Raw genomic sequence first — 18275 nt, forward strand, 5'->3', positions numbered from 1 at the left:
TTCTGAATATCTTCGTAGGGTTGTCTTTGTATTACTGTACTTCAGTTCAGTTCAGTTGCTCAGTTGTGTCCGACTCTCTGTAACCCCATGGACCGCAGCACGCCAAGCCTCCCTGTCCATCACCAACTCCTGGAGTTTACTCAAACTCATGCCCATTGAGTCGGTGATGCCATCCAACCATCTCATCCTCTGTCATCCCCTTCTCCTCCTGCTCTCAATCTTTCCCAGCATCAGGGTTTTTTCCAGTGAGTCAGCTCTTCGCATCAGGTGACCAAAGTATTGGAGTTTCAGCTTCAACATCAGTCCTTCCAGTGAACACTGTACTTCATGATATCCCAATTCTTTAAAAGTTTTAGCTTCAAGCATATGTATTAGGTGGTAGACTGGTACCCTAGGAAACAGATTCTGAAATTTGAGTGTCAGAGTTTTATTGAGGAATGCTTTCACCATCAATACCCAAGCAGGACTGGGCAGTCCTAAGCTGCGTTACACTTGTAAGACTTCAGCCAACCCTGCAGAGAGCCCAGTCAGGGGTTGGTCCTTCAGAGTCACCTCAGCTTGAGGTGAGAGAGCCAGACTTTTATGCCTTTTATTATCTATTGTTCCATAACACATTTCCCCCTAAAACATAGCAGCTTAGCCCAGCAACTGTTTATTATCTCATAATTCCTGTGGGTCATGAACCCAAGCTGAACACCTCACAGTCTCTCACAGGCTTCATCCAAATATTGGCCGAGTAGCATCACTTCAGGGCCTGACTGGGATGACCCACTTCCCAGCCCCCTCACATGCTGCTGGCATGCCTCAGAATGTCCCTTCCAAGGTCACTCACACAGCTGTTGGCTGGCCTCCAGACCCCACTAACTTGTTGACCAGAGGCATCGGTTTCTTTCCATGTGGACCTCTCCACAGGGCAGCCCGCAATATGGCTGCTGGCTCCCTTTAGAGCAAACAGGGAAGAAAGTGAGAGCGCCCGAGACAGGCCACAGTCTCCTGCAGTCTAATTCTCAAAAGTGACATGCCATAACTTTTGTTGTATTCTATTCATTAGAAGCAAGTCCCTTGGTTCAGCTCACAGTCACAGAGGGAGAATGACACAAGGACATGGACTCCAGGAGGCAGGGGAGCTTTGGTGGCCACCTGCGAAGCTGCCTCTCAGCCCCTGTAGCAGCTAGTCGACTGGATGCAGGCTCCCCAAGATGGGAGGTGACCTTGGGTGAAACAGCTTTCTCCAGCTGCGGAAGTTCCCAAAGAGAGCACACAGCTGAGGGTTGCTCTAATAGCTATAGCAGTCTGAATGGGATTTGGGTGGTACCAGACAGCATCCACGGGCTTTCCAGGTGGCACTAGTGGTAAAGAACCTGCTTGCCAATGCAAGAGACCCGGGGTTCGATCCCTGGAGGAAGGCATGGCAGCCCACTCCAGTATTCTTGCCTGGAGAATCCCATGGACAGAGGAGCCTGGTGGGCTACAGTCCATAGGGCTGCACAGAGTTGGACATAACTGAAGCAATTTAGCATGCCCACATGTGAACAGTATCAACTTTAATATGTATAACTCTTTTTTAACTAAGATATTTAATAAGCCAGAATTTCTCAGTCTTGTTACCTAAACTATGCAACATGTACTATTTCCTTATCTGGTTTTGTGGCTTTGTTTCTTGCACTCTTGGAAACATCCTTTATATGTGTTACTTTACAGAGTATGTTACATACAAGACTGGTGAATACACTCTTTCACTGGAAAACACTTAAAAAAAAAACAAAACTGTTTTTAAAGGAGAAATTACATTGTACCGTGTATCAGAATCACTTTTTTGCGTATAGAAATTCATTTGAAAATTTTCAGCAAGCAGCATACAACTAAATATTTCTAAACTTACAATGAATAATTGTTAAAAAGCATTTTAACTGAGCTAAAAGATAGATCCTAAATGCAAAAGCATTTTCAAAATGGTATTTACCCTTTTTCTAGATATGTAATATTGATAAAAGAAGGTAACAAGAGATTAGGAACAATGAATTTCTTTTTCAGATTACAAATTCTAATCGAATAAAGTTATACAGATTTCTATTTTGTCTTTAATTTCTTTCAATTTTCAAGTGTGGTTTTCTTTATCTTTCTCTTTCTTTTAACTTTATTCTCTTAGGTGAAGAAGACCAGGTCCCTGATTCTGTCATATTTCTTTATCAAATAACCAGAGGAATTGCAGCAAGGAGTTACGGACTCAATGTGGCTAAACTAGCAGATGTTCCTGGAGAAATTTTAAAGAAAGCAGCTAGCAAGTCCAAAGAGCTGGAAGGATTAGTAAATATGAAAAGGTCAGAATGATTGTGCTGCATTTTTGATTTATAATGAACTCTTCCAAGTTGTCCCAGGAAGAGGATTGTCCTGTAAATGAACATCAGATCTTCCTTCAAGCACCTCTTCAGATATTCTGAAACATTCAATTATGATAAAATGAAAATGGTTTTTCCCAAAGCCCATGTGAATCCATTTAGGCCTCTCTAGTCAGATCTTTATCTGTTAAGTTGCTAAGTTGGTTTTCCAATCATTTTTCTAAAGAATTAACTCCTTAATGTATACCAACACATTGGTTGCTTAAAATATTCATTTATGAAGAATATTACTAATGGAAACCTTGATATATAAATAATATTTAGAGTATTTCTTTTATACTCTTTTATGCTCATTCAGATATGCAGCAGTTGCATTCAAAAATGAAGAATTCTGTCAGAATGTGAATGAAAATAATAGTACTGGGGCTTCCCTGGTGGTGCAGAGGTTAAAGCGTCTGCCTGCAATGTGTGAGACCTGGGTTCGATCCCTGGGCCAGGAAGATCCCCTGGAGAAGGAAATGGCAACCCACTCCAGTATTCTTGCCTGGAGAATCCCATGGACGGAGGAGCTTAGTGTGCTACAGTCCATAGGGCTGCACAGAGTTGGACATAACTGAAGCAATTTAGCATGTCCACGGGTTGCCAAGAGTCGGACACGACTGAGTGACTTCACTTTCACTTTCACTTTCAACCAAGTACTTTAGGTTTTTTACATAACATCTTACAGAAATGCCTGAATGAACTTTTTGGTAAAATCAGTATCACAGAGCTAGGTGATTAGAGTCAGTATCTGTACATGTCACTTTGTGGATTTGTTTGTGACAGATTTTTTATTCTAAACAAACTTCTCCACCACCTAGAATGCTTTATGTGAATGCACTTTTACCCTGGACATCCAGCGAGTATGTAGTCAGTATATAAACTGACTGTCATAACAAACCTGAAACATACTTTGGAAGGAAGATATTCCTAAGAAAATATACTATTAATAAATAATAAATTGCAGCCTTTTGTTTCCCAAATATAAGATTATATTTTAAAACAGCATGAACTCCTCACCCACCTCCTACCCCACCCTGCTCTGCCTGAAGAGTCTAATTGACCTGGGCAGGGCATTACTGCTCTGGTCCATGACCATGTGATCTGGAGCGAATAGGCTGTAAGTCAGGTAGACCATCCTGGCCGGCCATTATGCTGTAGGAATATTTTTTAATTCTGGGAATTATTACCAATTTAAATATTGAACTATGAACACCTGATATTTTAGTTAAAGAGACAGTCACCAGCTTGTATACCGACAGTCCTGTAACAGCTTCTGCTCCTCTTCTTTCTTCCTCTGTGTTTCTGCCTCGCACTCCTAACCTTGCCATGGTAACCGGCGGTGGGCCAGGTCCAAAGTGCTGGAATACTGCAGCACTTTGTCGTTTCCTCCAGTGGCATTCTCTTCTGGATCCTTTCCACAATACCAGATTAGAAACAAATGATCCAGTCAGTGACAGGCTACTTCTAGTTACTTGTTACAAAGTAGATTCACATAAAATTTTTCTAGAGGGAAAAGTGATCATCTATGAGATTTTAAAAGTAAGCTTAGCCCTTAGTTCTGCTCAAAGTCCACAGACAACTTTAAATCCTCTCTTGTTGTCTTCTTATTTTTCTTTTCTCATAAAGAAACTGGAATTAAACTTTACTACAAAAGGTGCAAGATGGCAGTAAGATATGAAAGTTCTTGTAGGCTATAAAGGAAGAGCAGTAAAATTCACAGGTTAGTTATAAGTATGTTAACTCTTCCGAAAGACAACTACTGTATATTAATGCATATATATGGAATTTAGAAAGATGGCACCGAGGATCCTACATGCAGGGCAGCAAAGGAGACACAGATGTAAAGGACTTTTGGACTCAGTGGGAGAAGGCAAGGGTGAGCTCGTCTGAGAGAACACCAGTGAAACGTGTACATTACCATATGTAAAATAGAGGACAAAGTGCAAATTCAGTGCATGAAGCAGAGTACCCAAAGCCAGGGCTCTGGGACAACCCAGAGGGATAGGGTGGGGAGAGACTGTGGCCGATTCATATTGATATATAGCAGACACTGTCACAATATTGTAAAGTAATTAATCTCCAATTAAAATAAATTAATTTAAAAATAAGAAGGGAAAAAATATTTTAGCTCTTCCAATTAGTATGTAATATTTTAAAATCTAGAAAGTTAGCTTAATAAGACAGAGAATTGTAGAAAGAGGCTACATTGGCATGATATCTTTTGATTTATCAGGACACACTGTATTTGTTGTTTTTCCTTTTCACTAAAAGTGGTTATCACATTGGTTTCATTGGTCACAGAACCCAAACTGAATCTGGTGCATCCTTGTGAGTTTGTTAAAAGCTAATATTTATTGAGTGCTTGCTATGGGTACCAGCAAGTTTAGGTAGTCAGTCCTTAGCAGCAGCCTAGACACTGTAGCCAGGTACTATTCTTACTGCTTTACATACATTAATTCACTTAACCCTTAGGATAACCTTGTGAAATAGGTACTGCTCTCATCCTATGTTGTAGTTGGGAAAAACGAGGCCAAGTGAGGGAAGGAAACCGACCGGGACCAGGGTCACCCAGCTGGTTGATGGCTGAGCCGTGATTGGAACTCATCCTTTCCGTCTTCAGACTCTGAATATTGGCTTGGTCAAAAAGTTCATTCAGGTTTTTCATAAGATGTTAATGTTTAACTGGATTGCGTTTTTGCAGAAAGAAAAGTAGGTCTGTGTTATGTTAGCATTTTACTTTTCCAATAGCCTGCATTATTTTATTAAGTCAATTTCACTTCTCATCCTGTGAACACACACAGCCTCTAGCTGAGTTAGAAGAGGAGGAAGCTGTGCCATCCCCTCCCTGGAGATGATCAGCAACCTTGGTCTCTTGATTAAAGCAGCCGCCCTGAGAACTTCTTTCACCAAAAGGCTGATGCTCCCTGCCATAGCCTCCTAACCATACAGCCTGCCTGCTATTCTAATACCACAGACTTTTTATAGTTTTGATGGGATGAACTGGCCCCTAACAATTCCATTTATAAAAGATATGGTATTTTATTTTCTGTCCAGGAAAAAGCTAAAGAGTTTTGCGAAGCTATGGACGGTTAATGATGCAAAAGACTTGCAAAAGTGGACAGAAGAAGAAATTACAGACGTCTCTTTGTGATGAAAATAAAGGCTACGTTCTGGAACCAAAAAATAGAGAATTAAAAATACCAACTGTGTGAAAACAACTCTCCAGTAACAGCCCATCTTTGTGTGATGTGAGCATAAAGCCTGACCGTGGCATATTGCTATCAGAAACAGGGAGGCCTTTTGTGTAGGTTCCTGCTATCCTGATTTATAAACACTTTTGAATATTAAGATTCCTATCATGTCATCAGAAAATCTCATGGACGGTACAATTCAAAGAAAATAAAAAGCTTCTAAGTAAAATCTGAAGTAGGCAGTATAGTTCATGAAGTTTTAGAGGCTGATATAAAAAGTAATGCATGATTTTATTTGTTTCAGTTCAGATAATTTGCAGCTGGGTGAAATGTCTGGCAGGAATACACCTTTTATTCGAACTGAAATAATTTTATGGTACCACCAGTTTATTCACTGTGAGCATAAGAATTTTTGAAAAGAAATAGAATTGTCAGGCTGTTTAGAAACTAGAGCACAGAAAGAACAAGGTCATGAAATTTGAGAAGTTAAATATTGTCATAGTTTTAAGCAATTTGGAGATTGTTGGATGAAATTATTTGTCATTCATTTCAGTAATAAACATTGATGAGTACTTGGCATAATTTATGATCTTTTTCCTGTTGAATTTGGGGTTTAGTTATGGAACCAAGGTTGCTGTTTTTCCCGTGTGCACAGAACTGAGCTTTCTCACTTTGGACCTTTCTACTGTCTGATACAGCAAATGCCTTAGAGCTTTGTTGATTCATAAACGCACTCCCTCCCTGCAAGGTTAGGGTAACACATGATCATCTGTGTCCCTGAGCTTTCTATAGCACTTGAAACCTGGCTTCTCATATGCTTTTTCTTTCTTGCACAAAGGTTCTCTATCCTACTTCCCACCCAGTTTTCATTCTTACTCAGTGAAATGCCTTCCACACATTTGATGGTCATATTTCTAATTTCTTCTTTAGGTTATTTTGTAACAGTGGCCGTAACAGTGAGCCCTGGAGACAGTCAGTTGAGTCTCTCCAAGTTGATTGGAGCAACCAAGCAAGTGGTTGGTTGCTACACTTTAAAAAATATATATTTATTTATTTGTGCCAAGTCTTAGTATTGGCATGTGGGATCGAATTCCCTAACTAGTTCAAACCCAGACCCTTGCGCTGGGAGCAGGGAGTCTTAGCTGCTAGACCACCATTACACTTTTGAGTCACTTACACTCTAGCCCTTTATGGAGTTAGAATATGATGTGGTTTGATTCCTCCATCCTTGCATTATATGTTTCATTAACATATAATGAAGTTCTCAAAAATATCTCAAAATAGAGTTAGTTGGGATTTACTCTTTAACTTTTAAAAATAGCACTTTTTAAACAGTGTTTCAATACTCAGTAAGACTGTCAATGTTTTATGTTAACAGAGGTAGTGCTTTAAAGGCAGGTCAGCAGAAAAGGAGATGAATTCAGGAATGCCACGCCCATGGCCGGAGAGCTGCAGGGACCAGCAGTCACTGTTCATGTCCAGGTGGACATTCCGGGCCATCTCTGGCTTGCTTGCCCAGGTCAGTGTCAACATTCAAGCAGGTAAGAGTTTCAGGAGTAGTGTGTCCAGGCAGTGACAGTCCCCAGAGTCTGGCAAGTGACAATGCAGAATGTTGCAAAGTAGATTCCCTGACATAAAGCAGGATATCAGCTAGCCACTTTGCGGGAGGTCAGGCCTGCCTCCAAGTTTGAAAGAAGACCAGCCGTGCCAAACACCCTTTCTAAGTGAGACTCCTTCCCGGCCAGGGCACTGAGGTGTTGAAGGGAAAGTTGTGTCAGAGTCCTAGTTATGATGGTTGTGCATGTGTTGTGGAGGTTGGCAGTAAAGATGATTGATTGGGTACATACTCCACGTATCAAACTTAAGGAGGGCTGCAGTTCTAACATTAGATATAATGTATTTGAGATCCTGAGCTGATTTCCTTTAATTATATATCTGGAAGTGGGACTGCAGGATCCTACGGTAGTTCTAGTTTTTATTTCTTAAGCACCCTCAATACTGTTGTCCATAATGGCTGAACTAGTTACAGTCCCACCAACAGGGTACAGTTCAGTTCAGTCGCTCAGTCGTGTCCAACTCTTTGCAACCCCATGAACCACAGCACGCCAGGCCTCCCTGTCCATCACCAACTCCCAGAGTCTACCCAACCCTTGTCCATTGAGTCAGTGATGCCATCCAACGATCTCATCCTCTGTCGTCCCCTTCTCCTCCTGCCCTCAATCTTTCCCAGCATCAGGGTCTTTTCAAATGAGTCAGCTCTTCACATCAGGTGGCCTAAGTATTGGAGTTTCAGCTTCAACATCAGTCCTTCCAATGAACATCCAGGATTGATCTCCTTTAGAATGGACTGGTTGGATCTCCTTGCAGTCCAAAGGACTCTCAAGAGTCTTCTCCAACACCACAGTTCAGAAGCATCAATTCTTTGGCGCTCAGCTTTCTTTATAGTCCAACTCTCACATCCATACATGACTACTGGAAAAACCATAGCCTTGATAAGACGGACCTTTGTTGACAAAGTAATGTCTCTGCTTTCTGATATGCTATCTAGGTTGGTCATAACTTTCCTTCCAAGGAATAAGCATCTTTTAATTTCATGGCTGCAATCACCATCCACAGTGATTTTGGAGCCCAGAAAAATAAAGTCAGCCACTATTTCTCCATCTATTTGCAAAGAAGTGATGGGACCAGATGCCATGATCTTAGTTTTCTGAAAAGCCAACTTTTTCATTTTCAGGGTTCCCTTTTCTCTGCACTTTCATCAACACTTGTTACTGCTTGTTATCATCCTAACAGGTGTGAGCTGATACCTCATTGTGTTTTATTTGCATTTCTCTGATGATTATGGTCAGTTTTAAGACACTTTTATCACCCCAAACAATCCGTTCTCATTAGCAGTTACTCTCCATTCCTCCCCCAAATCCCTACTCCTAGATAGTCACTAATCTACTTTCTGTCTCTATCAGTTTGCTATTTTGGACATTTCATATGAATGCAGTTGTACACTATGTGGTCCTTGGTATATGGCTTCTTTCACTTGGCTTACTGTTTTCAAGGTTCATGTTGTAGTATGTAGCAGTACTTCATCTTTAATACTAGAATCTATTCGGTTATATGTATATATCACATTTTGTTATCAGTTCATCAGCAGATATGCATTTAGACTGTTTCCATTTTTCGGCTATCATGAAGAATTTTGCTGTGAGCATTCATATGCAGATTTTTATGTGGCAAGGTACAGGATTTCTGTTTTTTTAAGTTTTCCCCAGTCTAAAGTGCAGTCTGGTTTGTGAACCACTAGTCTCATAGATTTGTGACATTGTACGGGAGACAAGGATCAAGACCATCCCCATGGAAAAGAAATGCAAAAAAAGCAAAATGGCTGTCTGGGGAGGCCTTACAAATAGCTGTGAAAAAAAAAGAGAAGCCAAAAGCAAAGGAGAAAAGGAAAGATATAAGCATCTGAATGCAGAGTTCCAAAGAATAACAAGGAGAGATAAGAAAGCCTTCCTCGGGGCGATCAATGCAAAGAAATAGAGGAAACAACAGAATGGGAAAGACTAGAGATCTCTTCAAGAAAATTAGAGATACCAAGGGAACATTTCATGCAAAGATGGGCTTGATAAAGGACAGAAATGGTATGGACTGAACAGAAGCAGAAGATATTAAGAAGACATGGCAAGAATACACAGAACTGTACAAAAAAGATCTTCCCGACCCAGATAATCACGATGGTGTGATCACTCACCTAGAGCCAGACAACCTGGAATATGAAGTCAAGTGGGCCTTAGAAACCATCACTATGAACAAAGCTAGTGGAGGTGATGGAATTCCAGTTGAGCTATTTCAAATCCTGAAAGATCATGCTGTGAAAGTGCTGCACTCAATATGCCAGTAAATTTGGAAACTCAGCAGTGGCCAGAGGACTGGAAAAGGTCAGTTTTCATTCCAATCCCAAAGAAAGGCAATGGAAAAGAATGCTCAAACTACCACACAATTGCACTCATCTCACACGCTAGTAAAGTCATGCTCAAAATTCTCCAAGCCAGGCTTCAGCAATATGTGAACCGTGAACTTCCAGATGTTCAAGCTGGTTTTCGAAAAGGCAGAGGAACCAGAGATCAAATTGCCAACATCTGCTGGATCATGGAAAAAGCAAGAGAGTTCCAGAAAAACATCTATTTCTGCTTTATTGACTATGCCAAAGCCTTTGACTGTGTGGATCACAATAAACTGTGGAAAATTCTTCAAGAGATGGGAATACCAGACCACCTGACCTGCCTTTTGAGAAACCTGTATGCAGGTGAGGAAGCAACAGTTAGAACTGGACATGGAACAACACACTGGTTCCAAATAGGAAAAGGAGTGCGTCAAGGCTGTATATTGTCACCCTGCTTATTTAACTTATATGCAGAGTACATCATGAGAAACGCTGGGCTGGAAGAAGCATAAGCTGGAATCAAGATTGCCGGGAGAAATATCAATAACCCCAGATATGCAGATGACACCACCCTTATGGCAGAAAATGAAGAACTAAGAAGCCTCTTGCTGAAAGTGCAAGAGGAGAGTCAAAAAGTTGGCTTAAAACTCAACATTCAGTAAACTAAGATCATGGCACCCGGTCCCATCACCTTATGGGAAATAGATGGGGAAACAGTGGAAACAGTGTCAGACTTTATTTTGGGGGGCTCCAAAATCACTGCAGATGGTGACTGCAGCCATGAAATTAAAAGACACTTACTCCTTGGAAGGAAAGTTATGACAAACCTAGACAGCATATTCAAAAGCAGAGACATTACTTTGCCAACAAAGGTCCGTCTAGTCAAGGCTATGGTTTTTCCAGTGGTCATGTATGGATGTGAGAGTTGGACTGTGAAGAAGGCTGAGTGCCAAAGAATTGATGCTTTTGACCTGTGGTGTTGGAGAAGACTCTTGAGAGTCCTTTGGACTGCAAGGAGATCCAACCAGTCCATTCTAAAGGAGATCAGTCCTGGGTGTTCTTTGGAAGGACTGATGCTAAAGCTGAAACTCCAATACTTAGGCCACCTGATGCAAAGAGTTGACTCATTGGAAAAGACTCTGATGCTGGGAGGGATTGAGGGCAGGAGGAGAAGGGGACAACAGAGGATGATGGCTGGATGGCATCACCCACTCGATGGACATGAGTTTGGGTGAATTCTGGGAGTTGGTGATGGACAGGGAGGCCTGGCGTGCTGCGGTTCATGGGGTTGCAGAGTCGGACATGACTGAGCGACTGAACTGAACTGAACTGAACTGAGTCTCATAGATTATGAGTGACTAAACGGTATTTTTCATTGGACTGACAAATCATTTGATCTTTCTCTCCTATGCTTAATCTATCATTTAGACAAAGCATGGCATACTATAGAACCCCAACAAATATTTATTGAAATAGAAAAGAACAACCAAACCTTTTCATATTAGAAACCCAGTGAAATGACTCTTTATAATCAAGATACTATTTCACTAAGGATTCCAGATCTGTACAGAAATGTCCTAAATGTTAAAACAAAAAAATAAAAATTTCTTCTGACAGTTTGTCCAAGTGGAGCTTGTTGTCTTGGTGGTAGTCGTAATGCAGCTGGTAAAACAGTGCTCACTGCATGAATTCCAGAGGAAAAACGAGATTGAATCTAATGCAGTCTACAAGTTAATGTTGACCTTTCCTGCCGGGAGCCAGTGTGAGGAATCCCGCCCGTGACAAGGTCATGAGGAAGGAAGCTGACATACGCAAGGCGTGCTCAGACTTCAGGGACCCCTCTGGAAATTCCTAAGCATGTACCCCAACAAAAATCTGCCGGCTTTTGTGCTCTGCTTTTCCACTCTTCTGACATTTTCTGGAAAAAGTCAATTCAGGGCTTTAGTCTTCTGCATTTGAAAGAGTGTTTCAATCCAAATACTCCTCTGATGGCTTTCTAGCCTGCCTGCAGGACTCGTACAGCTGCGCGTGTGATTGTTTGAGGCCTCCTGACCGCAGGAGGCACAGGAAGCTTAAAACATCCTAGGAATGTAGGGGCTTCCGAGGAGTCAAAATCTTTTTAGGACTGATTAAAGGTTTCATTTGTTGAGTCAATACTTGCTGCCAAATTTTCACATCCTTTATTTGTAGATATAGTTAGAAAAACAAGTAGTAGACCTTGTGTTAGCAACATTAGATCTTTGAGTTAAGTACCTTCTTTGTTATATCCCACTGCACCTTTGTTCTATAGAGATGTAACTTTAATGCTTTAAGGAGATGTAGATTAAAGAAAAACACTTCAGGGGAAACAAGATTAACATTCATTAAGGAAGAGAGCCAAAAAGTGTTAACAAGCCTCTTGGCCAGAAGATAATGTAAATCACCTGAGACCTTTTGTATACAAAATGATGTATAGAAAGAGTCTGAGCTGCGAACGCTACATAATCTTGTGTTACCCATTGATCTCTGTGTTTTATCAAAAGTATAAAAGGCCTTCTGAACAATAAAGGATGGGGGCCAGGGGCCAGTTTTTGGGGGCCAGCTTCTGGGGCCAGCTTCTTGGACCAGCTTCTCTAACTAGTCTCCCAGCCTGGTTTCTTGGGGCTCTGGCTCCCCCCGTTTCTCTCTCTCTCTTTCTTCTTCTCTCTCTCTTTCCCTCTCTCTGCTCTTTACTTTAACTTCAGGCTGAACCTCCACCTGGAGCGCGGAGGCTCGCCAGGTCTACTTACTTGCCCTGGCTGTTAAGACCCGCGAGAAAGGGAGCTTAAGGCGAGGCACCCTTAGATATTCAAGCGGGCGCCGGTGGCCCAACGTAGATGGTGCAAATTCCTTGTCTGGAATTTTATTGGCCTTCCGCGTAAACCAAGCTATTCAGCCCTCTTCCTCCACTTAATCTTCTTACTACACTATAGTTTCTTAATCTAATCTTTCATTAATAAATAAACAAGTCTTTCCACGCCGACGCCGTCCACCCTTCGAATTCCCTGGATCTGCCGGGGCTGGACCCTGGCACTTTCCCAAGTTCCAAGATCAATATTAATTACTGCTGTGCCACGTAATTATAAAAGTGCCATTTAATGTTTCACACCAAGAACATGGGTAGGGAGAAAAAAGAAATTGGATTAGATCTGTGGTTTCTACATTTGTAATTACCATCAGGTCCTCTTTGGAACATTGAAGTTAGGATAGATGATTATTGTTACTGTATTAATGTCCATAGAGGTATTGCCATTAGGGGGATATTCATTCTGGTTTGCTTGGGGTGAATCTGGGGCATCCTGGTCTATACTTGTTTTCCTGGTACACTTATTAAAAGCCTCTTTCACTCAAAAGTGTCCTATTGTACCCAAACCTGTTCATCTTTGGGAGACTCCTCATTTTCTGAGATGACAAGATTGCCAGTCTCATCTTGAACATTTTCTGTGCAGACCTGGAATAGAATATTTCTCAAAGGAGACCCGACCCTGTTGAGTGATAAATGACATCTGGCGGCCACAGTTTGGGCACTAGAGGTGTCTTTTGGGTTGGTCATTGTTTCTTAGCCTGTTCAGTGGAAAGAAGTAGGAATTTTGTAAGAAAAATTATGCCATGAGTTCAGACTGAATCATTTGGGAGTTCCCTGGTGGTCCAGTGGTCAGGCTCCACCCTTTCAGTGCTGAGGGTCCAGATTGAATCCCTAGTTGGGGAACTAAGATCCCACAAGCTACAGGGCATAGCCCTTTCCCCAAAGAAGTGTCCTGTTCTGAATAATAAATTTCATGGTTACCCTAGCTTTAGGTGCCATTTAATGTTTCACACCAAGAACATGGGTAGGGAGAAAAAAGAAATTGGATTAGATCTGTGGTTTCTACATTTGTAATTACCATCAGGTCCTCTTTGGAACACTGAAGTTAGGATAGATGATTATTGTTACTGTATTAATGTCCATAGAGGTATTGCCATTAGGGGGATATTCATTCTGGTTTGCTTGGGGTGAATCTGGGGCATCCTGGTCTATACTTGTTTTCCAATTCATGGACACACTTACCAACTTGATAGATTTTGAATGTCACCTTTAAAAATTGATTTTTTAAACCCATTGTATGAACTGATTTTTATCTGAAAGGTTTTGCTAATTAATTTTACGTGTTCATAATAAATGCTTTGCATGCACATGTGCTAAATTGCTTCAGTCAGTCTTGACTTTTTGCAGTCCTATAGACTGTAGTCTGCCAGGCTCCTCTGTCCATGGGATTCTCCAGGCAAGAATACTGGAGTGGGATGCCATGCCCTCCTCCATGGGATTGTGGCATTCAGAAATTACTACTCTGATAACTGGCATGTTAGAGCTTTACTACCTAATCTATTTATGAGACTAAATCCCCAAAGATAACTTTGTCATCTGCCTTGTTTTCATGAAGTCATGGTGAAGAATGTGCAGCTGTGTGATCGTGAGACATGTCCCAGGCTTGTCTTCTGGTAGAAATAATTATTAATCTCAGAATGAAGAACCCTTTTCTCGAGTTGTTTTGTCCTTTGCTCAAAATCATCCTTTCATTGCCTTTGACTATATCCTTTTTCTTCCTTAACATTCAGAACCTTTTATTTTCTCCATCAGAAATATTATGTGTGATTTTAGCTTCCTTTTCAGCTTCATGCTCCCTTTTTTTCCAGAAAACTTGACTTCCACAAAGCTCTTTCATGGATGTAGGGATGTCCCTCCCTCTATCAGAATCACCTAAGGAGGTTTTGTTCTATTTTAATTTTTAAAAATTTTATTGAAGTATAGTTGACTTACAGTGTTAATTTCTGCTATACAGCAAAGTGATTCAGTTACATATATATATATATATATATATATATATATATATATGCTCTTTTTCATATTCTTTTCTGTTAGTATTGAATGTAGTTCCCTGTGGTATATAGTAGGACCTTGTTGTTTATCCATCCTGTATATAATAGTTTGCATCTGCTCATTCCAAACTCCAATCCTTTCTTTCCCATCCCTCCCTCCACTTTGTCAGCGTCAAAACTGTTCTCTATGTCTGTGAGTCTCTTTCTGTTCGTGTCGTATTTTAGATTCCACATCTAAGTGATAATGTGATATTTGTCTCTTTCTGACTTCTCTTAGTATAATAATCTCTAGGTCCATTCACATTGCACATGGTCTTATTTCATTCTTCTGTGCATGCTAAGTCGCTTCAGTCATGTCCAACTCTGTGTGACCTTGTGGACTGTAGCCCGCCAGGCTCTTCTGTCCATGGGATTCTCCAGGCAAGAATGCTGGAGTGGCTTGCCATTTCCCCTCCAAATGATCTTCCTGACCTGGGGATTGAACCCGCGTCTCTTAATGTCTCCTGCATTGGTAGACGGACTCTTTACCATTTTTCCTTATGACTAAGAGTCCGTTGTGTATATATACCTGTGTGTTGTATGTGCTGTGCTTAGTCACTCAGTCATGTCCAGCTCTTTGCGACCTCATGGACTGTAGCCTGCCAGGCTCCTCTGTCCATGGGGATTCTCCAGGCAAGAATACTGGAGAGGGTTGCCGTGTCCTCCTCCAGGGGATCTTCCCAACCCAGGGATCAAACCTAGGTCTCCCACATTGCAGGTGGATTCTTTACCATCTGAGCCACCAGAGAAGTATATACATATGTACATATATATATATACACACAATTTTATATGTATATTTTTTATCCATGCATCTGCTGATGGATATTTCGGTTGCTTCCATGTCTTGGCCATTGTGAATAGTACTGCTGTGAACACAGGAGTGCATACACCTTTTTGAATTGCATTTTTGTCTGGTTATATGCCAGAGGTGGGATTGCTGGATCATATGGTGAGTCTATTTTTTTGTTTTTTTGAGCGAACCTCTCTACTGGTTTCCAGTGGTGGCTGCACCAGTTTATATTCCCACCAACAGTGGCAGAGCATTCCCTTTTCTCCACACCCTCTCCAACCATTATTTGTAGACTTAAATGATGGGTATTCTGACCAGTGTGAGGTGGCACCTCATTGTAGCTTCAGAAACATCTGAGGAGATTTTCAATACAGGTTACTAAGCCTCATCCAATTCTGCTGAATCTAAATCTCTGAGGTTGGTATACAGCAATATTAGTCGACACTAATTTTTGTCCTCATCTCTTCCTTCCCATTTTCTCTCCCCTTCCCCTTTCTTACTTCTGCCTACATGATTAGTGGTCTTGTCTCCAAAGAAATTTGCTAAAAATCACATTCCTTAGATCATAATCCTTTGCCAAGATTCAGTCTGATTCAGTAGGTTTGCCATGGAACCCCAGGAAGCTTTTTTTTTAAGACTGTATTTTTAGAGCAGTTTTAGGTTCAGAGCAAAGTTGAGGAGAGAAAGTACAGAGAATTCTTACATACCCTCTGCCCATAAGGTACAGCCACCTCCACTAGAGTAGTACATTTGTTACAATCGATGACACATTGATTATCATTCAAAGCCCATGGTGTATATACTAGGTTTCATTCTCGGTGTTATACATTCTATGGATTTGGACAAATGTTTAATGGCACGCATCCACCATTATTCTGTCATATAAGATAGTTCCACTGCCCTAAAAATCCTCCATACTCTGTTCGTTTATCCCTTTTTCTTCTCTTAACACGTGGAACATGTGGAACCGCTTACAGTTTTGCCTTTTTCATTACCTTTGTCATTTGGTTGGTATCACACAGTATGTAGCCTTTTCAAATTAGCTCCTTTCACTTAGTAATATGTATTTGTTTCGTCCATGTCTTTTCATGGCTTCATAGCGCACATTTTTATCACTGAATAATGTTTCATCGTCTGTATTTATCGCAGTTTATCCATTCACCTTATGAAGGACATTGTAATTGCTTCCAAGTTTTGGTAATTATGAATAAAGCTACTATACATATCTGTGTGCAGGTTTTTGTGCAGACACAGTTTGGGTTAAATACCAAGGAGAGTGAGCATAGATTTAGTTTTGTAAAAAGTTGCCAGACTCCCTTCCACAGGGACTGTGCCATTTTGCCTCTCACCAGCACTGAATGATAGTACCTGTTGCTCCACATGCTTGTCAGTGCTTGGTGTTTTTGGTTTGTTGGATTGGGGCCATTCTAAAATGGCAACCCACTCCAGTATCCTTGTCTGGAAAATCTCGTGGCAGAGAAGCCTGGTGGGCTGCAGTCCATGGGGTCGTAAAGAGTCAGCCACGACTGAGCGACTCACACAAGCACACACAATGAGTGTGTAGAGTTTAATGTGGTTTTAATTTGTAATTACTAATAGCATACATTTCTTTTGCTTATTTACCATATGTATATCTTTGATGAGGTGTTTGTATAGGCTTTCTGCCTTTTTTTTAATTGGAAGGTTCATTTTCTTATTGTTGAGCCTTAGAAATTCTTTGAACAGTTTTAATAACAATCCTTCTTCAGATTTGTCTTTTGCAGATTTTTTTTTCCCAATCTGTGACTTATTTTCTCATTTTCTTGACATTGTCTTTTGCAAAGAAGTTTTTTTTTTTAAATTTTGATAAAATCCAGCGTATCAACTTATTTCATTCACGGATCATGCCTTTGGTGTTATATCTAAAAAGTCACTGCCATACTCAGGGTCATCTAGGTATTCTCCTTTGTTATCCTTAAAGAGATTTGTAGTTTCTTATTTTACATGTAGGTCTGTGATCCATTCTGAGGTAATTCTTGTGAACAGTGTAAGGTCTGCATTCATATTCATTTTTTAAAATAGACTTTATTTTTAGAGGAGTTTTTGGTTCATAGCAAAATTGAGTGGAAGGTACCAAGAGGAAAGTTTATTTTTAAAATGAGTATCATAAGTGATCCTGATGCAGATAGTTAAAGAATTGAGTTATGAGAAGCATGGTCATAATGCCGTCAAATTCTTACTCATTAGAAGTCAGTTCTGCAAATAATGGTGGGCCTTTGATTTTTCCAAAATCCTTGCCTTTCTTTGTAATAGAGTATTAGGCAAAAGAAACACATGAAGTTGCATCTTTGTGTTCTGAGATTTAAAGGAGTGTCTATAAAGAGTATGCAGTGGTGCCTCAAACTGTTCATAAGCTCTCTGCTATAATGTTATTTTTATATTCTAAGTAATATTCCAACCAATGTAGAGCATAATCAGGAAAGGAGATAATGAAAATCTTCCCAAGCATCAACTTGCTTCGTGACCTTGGGCACTACAATTTTCTAGTGAATAGTAGCTTTGATATTATTAGTAAGCTAAGTTCCAAAATGTCCTTTCTCTGTAGGCACAGAAAACAAGATGACCTTAGTCTGAAAACAATTGTTGATGGACCCAAAAGTTAACTCACACATTGTAAGCAGTGGGCAAACAGGTCCCTGTGTCAGTTAACGTGGGTCAGCAGTGGTTTAACAAACCTGCAGTATTAGAAGCTCTCAGAACAGTCACTCCTGTGTTAGATAGAAACCTTGGAGTGAGTTTTGAATAAAAAAGTTACAGGGTTAGTGTTCTCTTGCTGTGAGAAAATGTAATTTATTACTTATAGGAAGGAGCAAGCTGAAAATATTAACTTTTTTACAAAACAAAAATACCAGAGACATCATCGTGTTTAAATATAAAAATATTTATTAGTGGCAGGTGAATGTAGGTAGCCAATTGCAAGACATCTTATTGTATATATATTCAGTTTAGCTACTGGCCTCCAAACAAGAAATAAAATGTTACCTAAATATCTAACCACAGTTAAGATATTTTTTCAACTA

General features: G+C 40.5%; 1 protein-coding gene across 2 annotated transcripts in view; it reads left to right on the forward strand.

Moving 5' to 3' along the window:
- MSH3 (mutS homolog 3) overlaps window positions 1-6154 on the forward strand; it is a 194903-nt gene extending 188749 nt beyond the window's left edge. For both annotated transcript variants that reach the window (XM_069590046.1, XM_069590045.1), the window contains exons 23-24: window positions 2150-2321; window positions 5436-6154. In XM_069590046.1, the coding sequence (XP_069446147.1) occupies window positions 2150-2321; window positions 5436-5532 (269 nt within the window). In that variant the 3' untranslated portion in view covers window positions 5533-6154. The remainder of the gene's footprint in view (window positions 1-2149; window positions 2322-5435) is intronic.
- The last annotated feature ends 12121 nt before the right edge of the window (window positions 6155-18275 follow it).

The sequence above is a fragment of the Ovis canadensis genome, chromosome 5 (genome assembly GCF_042477335.2).
Source record: "Ovis canadensis isolate MfBH-ARS-UI-01 breed Bighorn chromosome 5, ARS-UI_OviCan_v2, whole genome shotgun sequence".
Lineage (NCBI taxonomy): Eukaryota > Metazoa > Chordata > Mammalia > Artiodactyla > Bovidae > Ovis > Ovis canadensis.